This window comes from Wyeomyia smithii, chromosome 3, assembly GCF_029784165.1.
Source record: "Wyeomyia smithii strain HCP4-BCI-WySm-NY-G18 chromosome 3, ASM2978416v1, whole genome shotgun sequence".
NCBI classification, from domain to species: domain Eukaryota; kingdom Metazoa; phylum Arthropoda; class Insecta; order Diptera; family Culicidae; genus Wyeomyia; species Wyeomyia smithii.
This window is the reverse complement of record NC_073696.1, coordinates 222,125,184-222,134,276: the sequence shown is the minus strand read 5'-3', so window position 1 is coordinate 222,134,276 and position 9,093 is coordinate 222,125,184. Positions and strand designations below refer to the sequence as shown.

General features: G+C 36.6%; 1 protein-coding gene across 1 annotated transcript; it reads left to right on the top strand.

Moving 5' to 3' along the window:
* The first annotated feature begins 5,198 nt into the window (after window positions 1-5,198).
* On the top strand, window positions 5,199-7,026 carry LOC129730908 (glutamate receptor-like). Its single transcript, XM_055690511.1, has 6 exons — window positions 5,199-5,514; window positions 5,571-5,709; window positions 5,771-5,879; window positions 5,943-6,444; window positions 6,497-6,790; window positions 6,867-7,026. The coding sequence occupies exons 1-6, from the start codon at window positions 5,233-5,235 to the stop codon at window positions 6,909-6,911; spliced, it is 1,371 nt and encodes a 456-aa protein (XP_055546486.1). The 5' UTR covers window positions 5,199-5,232; the 3' UTR covers window positions 6,912-7,026.
* Window positions 7,027-9,093: the final 2,067 nt, after the last annotated feature.

Below are 9,093 nucleotides of genomic sequence, written 5' to 3'. Positions count from 1 at the left end.
CTGCTGAAAAGTCAGCCAGTATTGATTCAGGTAGTCCAACCCCCGAAAAGATTGATTACCTACAACCGTCCATGCTGCAGCTAATGTCCGCTTTGTTGAACTGTAACTCGATGTACGAGGCTGTTCAAGAAGTTATAAAATTTACAACTAATATTGTTATGAAATTAAAATTCATCAATGACTTTAAATAAAGCTGTAAATTTCTGAATTGGAATGCTCGCTCTTTAAAAGCGAAGGAAGATGATTTTTTTTAATTTTTTAACAGTCCATGGCGTGCATATTGCAGTTGTGACCGAGATGCTTTTAAAGCCTAACATTAAACTAAAAAGAAACCCCAACTATATAGTTGACAGATTCGATAGAATTGATGTTGCCGGAGGTGGAGTTGCAATAGTTATCCACCGTCGAATAACACATCGTGTTATGCCCCATCTTGAAACGAAGGTTATTGAAAGTTTGGGAATTGAAATCGAAACAGATTTTGGTGTTTTATTTATAGCCGCAGTGTATTTACCTTTTCAATGCACTGGTGAGCAGAACCATTTCAAGGGAGATTTACAAAAACTCACGAGAAATAAATCTAAGTTTTTTATCATCGGTGATTTTAATGCAACACATCGATCGTGGAATAATGCACAAAGTAATTCCAATAGAAAAATATTGTTTAACGATTGCTCGGCTGGATTTTATTTCCAAATGATCCTACATGTTTTTCTTCTGTTAGGAATCCATCCACAATTGATTTGGTATTAACAAATAAAAGTCATTCATGCAGTGATTTGTTAACCCATGCTGATTTTGATTCTGATCATTTTCCTATAACTTTTTCCATATCCCGTGAAACTGTTTCAAATTCCACTAGGTCTGTGTTCAATTATCACAAGGCCAACCACGATCGAAGAAAGCTTGAATTGTGATATTGTTTTGCAAAACAGTGCTGACATTGACGGAGTATTGGATGATTTGTGTAGTTTAATACTCGATGCCCGAAACTTATCAGTTCTTAAGGCTAGAGTGAAATTTAATACACCAATTATTGACAATGAGCTTCAACTTCATATACGTTTGAAGAACATACGGAGACGTCAATATCAAAGAACTCGTGTTCCTGCTTTGAAAGTTAGTTTTAAAGATTTACAAACGGAAATCAAACATAAATTCACTTTCTTGCGAAATGAAAATTTCACGAGAGAAATTGAACAACTGAAATCATATTCCAAAACTTTCTGGAAGCTTTCGAAGGTTCTTAAGAAACCTTCAAAACCCATTCCAGTCCTTAAAGATGGTGACCACATATTTCTAAGAGTGAACAAAAAGCTAAAAAAAAAAATTGCTCAGCAGTTCGAGAGTGTTCATAATTTCAATTTGGACGTAATGAGTTTTATTGAAAATGAAGTATTACAAAAGTATATAGGAATCCATCCACAATTGATTTGGTATAAACAAATAAAAGTCATTTATGCAGTGATTTGTTAACCTATGCTGATTTTGATTCTGATCATCTTCCTATAACTTTTTCCATATCCCGTTTTAGGTACTAGAAACAAACTTGAATGAAATACGAACTATTATATAAAGAACTTTAAAAACATGAAAGCACCAGGAGATGATGGGATTTTCTATATCCTCCTCAAAAGTCTTCCCGAAAGCTCTTTAAATTTCTTGATGAGAATTTTCAACAGATGCATTGAATTAGCATATTTTCCTTCAATATGGAAAAATGCCAAAGTCACTCCAATTTTAAAACCTGAACAAAATCCAGCTGAAGCATCAAGTTATAGTCCAATTAGTTTACTCTCTACTATAAGCAAAATTTTTGAAAGAATGATTCTTAATAGAATGATGACACATATCAAAGAAAATTCAATTTTTGCAAATGAGCAGTTTGGATTTCGCCATGGGCATTCGACTACTCAACAGTTACTTAGAGTAATTAATATGATTCGTACTAATGAATCTGAAGGTTATTCCACTAGAGCTGCTCTTCTGGACATAGAAAAAGCATTCGACAGTGTTTGGCATAAAGGTTTGATAGCTAAAATGTCCAATTTCCGTTTTCCTCTTCACATCACGAAAATGATACAAAGTTACTTAACAGACTGCACTCTTCAGGTTAACCATTTCAATAGTAAATCTGATAGATTGCCTGTTAGAGCTGGCGTACCTCAAGGAAGTATCTTGGCCCCAGTCTTATATAATATTTTTACTTCTAATCTTCCTGATTTCCTGAGATTTCCGTAAAAGGAAAAAGCCTTCGTGTCATATGCAGTAGGCTGCAAAAAAGTCTAGACATATTATCTTCATATTTGCAGAAATGAAAGCTTTCTCCTAATGCATCAAAAACACAATCAATTATTTTTCCCCATAAACCAAGAGTTTCTTTTCTCAAACCCACCAATAATCATGTTGTTAAGATGAACGGTGCAATCTTGAATTGGTCTGACCAAGTTAAATATTTAGGGCTAATTTATGATAAAAATCTTACCTTAAAGAAGCACATTGAAATTATCCAAACAAAGTGCAATCAATATATAACATGTTTGTGTCCTCTTATCAACAGAAATTATAGACTTTGTCTAAAGAATAAACTGTTAATTTACAAACAAATATTTAGACCAGCAATGCCATATGCAGTCCCCATCTGGACAAGTTGTTGTACAACCAGAACGAAGATGCTTCGAAGGATTCAGAATAAACTTCTGAAAATGATATTGAAGCGTCCTCGCTGGTTTATCACGAATGAACTACACAGGCTTACTAATGTGGAGACATTAGAAAATATGTCAAGCCAAATTATCAATAAGTTACGACAAAAATCGTTGCAATCCTCAATTACAACGATTAGCTCACTTTATAGTCAGTAAGATTAGATTAAGGTTTGATTTTAAATTCCTTTTTTTCTTGACAAGTAGGTTTAGAATTTTCCTGCAATTATATTCATTTAACTGCGGAAGCAATTACAATCTTTTAATGAAATAAAAATTAAAATATAAATATAAATATTAATAGTGTTGATATGTCATCGTTTGTGGCAGAACACACAATATAAATTCTGAACAAATATAAGTAAATAATTAATTCATCACGAAACATCTCCTCCTATTAAAAATTATTTAGTTATTTGAGGATCATTTTTGATCTGAAAATCAAACAAATTTCTGCAACAGCTTAAAATTTTCATATCCAGTTTTCTCCACATTTTCTATTTTGAATTCTTCCAGTTTTTTTTTGATAAAAGGTTGGCATCACTGATGTCGTCGATTCGAATTTTATCTTTCAACCCGAAATTCTTAAATATCATCATATTGTATTCTTATTCATATACATTCATATTCGAAACCTGACTAGACTAGGGACGAGGATGTTCTCATTCCAACGCAGCCAATCATTTCAAACGATTTGCTTTTCAAGTTTAAACGTTTCCAATATTCGATTCATCATGCATTCGAAGACTATAGACAAACGTAAGGTTAGTCTTTGAAAGTACCATGGAACGGGGTGAAATTGATCAATTATTATAACAATTTCCAATTAACTAGCTTCATGTACATTTTTCCCGAAATAGTATAATTTTAAAACAAGTACTGGTATGTGCTCCAGTAAACCTCTATGGCTATTGGTGAAATTTCTATCATCTACTTCATGAAATAAATTCGATTATTCTATAAGGTACTATGAGGTAAATTGGGGTGAAATTGATCACTATTGAAATCCATACATTCTTTTGGCAATGTGCTTTTTTTCGATATGCTAAAGATAAAAGATGATTTCTGTACTGAAAAATATCATTTACAGCTAGTTTGGAAACGAAAATAACGATATTTCAGGTTAAAATTTGTTTATTTCGGTTCACGAGCTGCTTGTTGCTAAACTTGCTCTTATTTGATCGTCGTTAGACCGATTCCAATTAGGTTTGTTGCATAGGCTCAAAAACTAACTCTGTAATTGAAATCTTTGTGGTTTCCTGCGAATTCATCAGTATTTCTTTAATGGTATGGAATGATCATTGTTGAAAATTACATTTTTTGAACTTTTATCAAACTTTACTCACTTCTACAAATTTAACGTAAATAACCCTCAACTAAGACTACTCTAAGTAAATTCAATACTTTTTTTTGATATATGGAAACTTGTTTGATCAAATTTGATTGAGTTTTGACTGCGGTAGAAGAATTTTTCGAAAATATGAAAAATTACACCGGGCATGCAAGGGTTAACTTTGATAGGTATGTGAATCATGCAGAAGTTGCGTTTAAGGACACGTTAACATTGCCTAGTGTTGTAAAAGCAATATTTTTTGATTAGTATTTTTTATCACAAATTGCCAGATGATCAATTTCACCCCACTGATCAATTTCACCTTATTCCACAGTATGTGGAATCAATTGAGGATGATTAAAATTATTTAAATAAAGAAAAAAATGGACGGGCGAGGTTTGACGGGTCAGCTAGTACTTCATACAAAATTTTAGACGTTGTTTTCTTTCACCCTAGATAAAAAGAACTTAAAAAGTTTATAGAGGGGACACAGCATGACACTTCTAAGTGAATTAAACTTTTGAAACAAACCTTAGGATATATTTCTTCATACTGATTTTTATGCAATTTAATCATGGAAATTTCTGGAACAAAAGTCGTTGCCTAACAATCTTAAATAATTGAATAGAGGTATTATTTTATAAACCTACAAGCAATCAAAGCAAGGACACCTGGTTTTCAAGGAGACAAAGAAAGCATTCTGCATACATTTCCGATCCGGGTTCTTAATTATTAAGCAAACCCATTTTGCTTCATTTGATAATATGACTTGATTGTTTGCACTCGAAACAACAGGAAGAGCGGTTCTACTCTATAAAGCAATTATTATCAGACTTGTTTCTGCTTATTCACATACTACCTGTTGAAATGTCGGCTCTAACAGTAGATTGCATACAAAACTCATCGACTGCAGTGTTTGCCTTTCTTAATTATTTTATACTGACCTACTTATCCCACTATTATGCGATATGCGTTATACGATCGCATTCGGACAACAGTCACATAAACGTTCCAATTCCTGCGACAATGATTTTGGTGGATGAAAACTTTGAAGAAACCATGTTTTTAGCCATCGAAAACGGTTGCCAGTCGTTTGTAGTGTTCGAAAGTGCCATCTTTCCGTTTCTGGACGCGTTTGTTAAAGCGCACGATGTAGCAGATCAGAGATCGTCAAACAAGAAACTAATCGCAGTAATGGATTCCTCTAATATGACTGCGCTGGATGGAGTGAAAAATCATCCCAATATCGTGGAGCTACCGAATACAATTTTTGTTTGTCCGACGGACAGAGAAGATGACTCCGTACTGTTGTACACAATGCGGCTTTCGAATAACAACGGGACACGTGGCACGGTGGATGTATCAATTTGGCCGACTGCAGTCGACCATCCTCCGGATGCTATTGATAATATGCGAGGGACAGCAATTCGATTATGTACTCTGATGTATCCACCATATGTATATTATTCGGAATTGGTATGTAATACATTTCACATAAATTTCAGCATAACATTTTACTCTAAGAAAAATAGACAGATCCAGAACAGGCAAACGCTCGTTATGACCCGAAATACAAACAGGATGATCTGCCATTATTTTTGGATGGAACCGAAGTTATGTTATTGCTCGAATTTTGTCGCAAACACAATTGTACCATCGAAGCTTCTTTCGGTGAGTGGTTTGATAATTGTTGTATAAACTGAATTTAGGCTACTCCTAATTCTTTCCATAGATGAAGTTAGTCTCTGGGGTGAAGTTTTTGATAATCATACGGGAACTGGATTGCTCGGAGCTGTTGTTGAACGTCGGGCTGATATTGCAATGGCTGCCATCTACTTTTGGTTAGTTTTTGCTATAATTTTATTTTATTTTTACTCTTATTGGAGATAGTTTTCTCCTGACAGGAGACAGCCGTATAAATTCGCAGCCTACGTTTTACCGATTAGTCGTTCAGGAATCACTGTACTAGTTCCAAAGCCTCGAATGTTAGCACCATGGCGAACTCCTTTCCTTTCCTTCAGCGGATATCTCTGGATAGCTGTTTTTATAGCATTTTGTGTAGGGGCTCTAGCAGTGTGGTTAATTGAGAAGGTGCGTTATCAAATTCTGAGACCCTCGAACGAAACGCCAATCACGATCAGTGATGCGATGTTGACCATGATTGGATTTTACATGGAACAGAGTGCTCGCATGCGTACGGACATGGCATCGTGTGTATGTTTATTTACATCTCTGCTTTTTGCTGGATTTATGGTTGGTAATAGTTATGGGGGCGGCTTGGCAGGAGTCATGACTTTACCGCAATATGAAAAGCCTATCGATACCACTAGAGATTTAGCTGCCAGTGGGATGCTGTTCGCTGGTGGTGCTCTTTCTTGGATTTTCTCAATGTTACAATCGCCTCAGGTACGTTGCATGGTAACTAGTAAGCTGTGATTAACGTCGTACGGCATTACAGCCTTACATGCAAACGTTGGTGAAAAACTATCGTATCAGGAATGACGACTATTTGAGTATGCACACCAAGACGCTCGATCTGGGTTTCGTAGGAGAACGTACAGAGTTTTCGCACTTTGTGCCGTCGGATTTCGTCGATAACGAAGCTTCCACCAAGCTTCAGCTATTAAAAGATGATTTGTACTGGGAATCGGTAACGGCAATAGTGACCAAGACCAGTCCCTTTCGTCATGCGTTGGATGATCTTATCATGCAGGTCAAGCAATCTGGAATTCAACACTACTGGGAATTGAGTGTAAGTTAGTTTTCCTTTTTTTTCACCAAACGTTGCTGAAATTTGAACGATAAAACTCCGCTCTCATGTTCCACAGATGGCGAATCGGTATCTCCATACAACCAGTCAACGAAATATCTGAAACGCCCGATCATTTGGATCTGGTGACAACGGGGTGGTTAAGCTTACGATATCTCACTTTTTAGGTGCTTTTATGATTCTGGCTTCTTTTCAATAATTAGATTTTAACCGTTATGTACTCGGCAATTTTATAACATGTAAGAACTCGGCAGGGTGCCCGGGTACCCACCAAAATTACTTTTTTAATCCTTGACCAATTTTCGATCTTAACCCATCAAAAGATTGGATAATTTGTCTATTTTTAGTATAAGGGACCTTATAAGCCATTGGTCCCATATGGTTCCCGTGTATCCGAATCATCGGGACCATGTTCAAGATCGGGAGTCTGCTCCGAAATAACAATTTCAGACAACTTATCAGATGGACTCAAAATGAATGAAAATCAACTCCTGGAGTGATTTCGGAAACTTTGAAACCAATTTTGTTCGGTTTTATTGAAAGAAGTACAACTTCGTCTTATCGGAACATGTTCCCGAAGATCTGGATTAACAGGCACCAGATGTGGTCACAGGTTCATGTCGTTCCCGGATTCTAAGTAGACAGATTTTCCAATCTGTTCAATCTATCTTTTGATAGGCCAAGATCGAAAATCGGATAAGAAATGAAAAAGCAAGAGGTATTTCATTCTGTGGGTACCCGGGTACCCTGCCGAGGACTTATGGGGTTAAAATATTCGAAGCCCCTTCTTCCGACCCCCTCTGCTACTAAAAACAGTCTGATGATGGAAAATGGTTTATTTCCACTAGTTAGGAGCATTCCATAAGCTTCAGCTGGCTAAGTTAAGGTTATTCTTGTTTTTTTAAAGCAATAAAGTCTGAAAAGGTACCCGGGTACCCTGCCGAGTATACAACGGTTAAACTTGTTGATTTGTATATTCAATCTTACCAATAGTTTATAGCAGCAGTAGTGATAATGCACATTTGAAATATTTCTAATTCTAACACAAATTAGTTCAACCATTCAACCGTTGAAAACCCGCTTCGTCCGTCATCACAATCAATTCGGTTAATAATACTCAATCGCAACAGTGGTTACCGTTACAATGTGGAAAACAAAACAAACAACAAACGAAGTAGGGTGTGGGACTACTTCGGCAGGGGTTTTCCTCGTCATACACAGTAAGAAAACTTTATATCGAATCGCATGTAAAGAATTTCCTCCATCGGTTATGATAGAAAATTAACATAACATTCCACGTAAATTTGAATGATTTGCGTGTAATTTTCAAACAAAACCATTATTTACGTCAGAAGCAACTGAAATTCAAATCGTGGTTTTCGTCAAAAGCAACAGAAATTCAAATGAGAAACTATTTCACGTGACGTGTGATATTCAGAATCTTTTACTGTGTATATTTTTCTCATTAGAATGAAGCAAAAATTAAGACGAAGAAAACCCCTGACGAACTAGTCCCTCACCCTACCTGAATGTTTATGCTGCGAAGAAGGAGCATGCTGAGCTCAATGTGAAAACTGCGGCTGTGCAGAAGAGAGAGACGAAGGCGACTGAAAAAGCGACAAAGTCGGTCCAAACCGAGCCATTGGCATCCCTATACCGAGTAACAGTGAATGACAGTGAACTCTTGTCCTGGGCTCAAAATAAATTGGGCCCGCTGGTGATATGCTATGCTATCTCGTTTACACATATGTTGAGATGTTAGCCATTGAAACATGGCGCGATGCCATAGGGGCGGTCCAAACAGATACCTGCATGTTTGCGGCGCACAGAGGAGTAACTCGAGTGCAAACCTGGTCAAAATTAGTCGAAATTAGATTAGTGAGAAGTGGAAGTGGCTGATTCGAGTATTGTATCAAAGAGTAACTCTACATATCACACACACAACTTAATGTTTACATGTACATAGCCTATGTGTCTTCAGTAATGTTAGTGAGCAGATGGAGAAATAAAGCAAAGCAAAGCCTTAGCGCTACATTCCGATTCGGAACTTGACCTTCTGTTTATTTATACACAGACTTCGCAGCCGACTATTTAGTGTACAGGACAATTGCGGGGCTAGCGCTACGATCCTACTGACACTAACAGTCTCTCCCGAGACGAGACTCGAACCTACGACGGCTGGCTTGTTAGGCCAGCATCGTACCTCGAGACCATCTGGGAGATGAAGATGGAGAAATACGCTCGTATAATTTGTGTTCGCAAAACGGGTAGCGGAACAAATATAT

Coding starts and splice junctions, on each gene's coding strand:
- LOC129730908 (XM_055690511.1), top strand. CDS start 5,233: ATGGATTCCTCTAATATGACTGCGCTGGATGGAGTGAAAAATCATCCC. Junction 5,710..5,770: donor TACCATCGAAGCTTCTTTCG/GTGAGTGGTTTG, acceptor TTCTTTCCATAG/ATGAAGTTAGTCTCTGGGGT. Junction 5,880..5,942: donor ATGGCTGCCATCTACTTTTG/GTTAGTTTTTGC, acceptor TTCTCCTGACAG/GAGACAGCCGTATAAATTCG.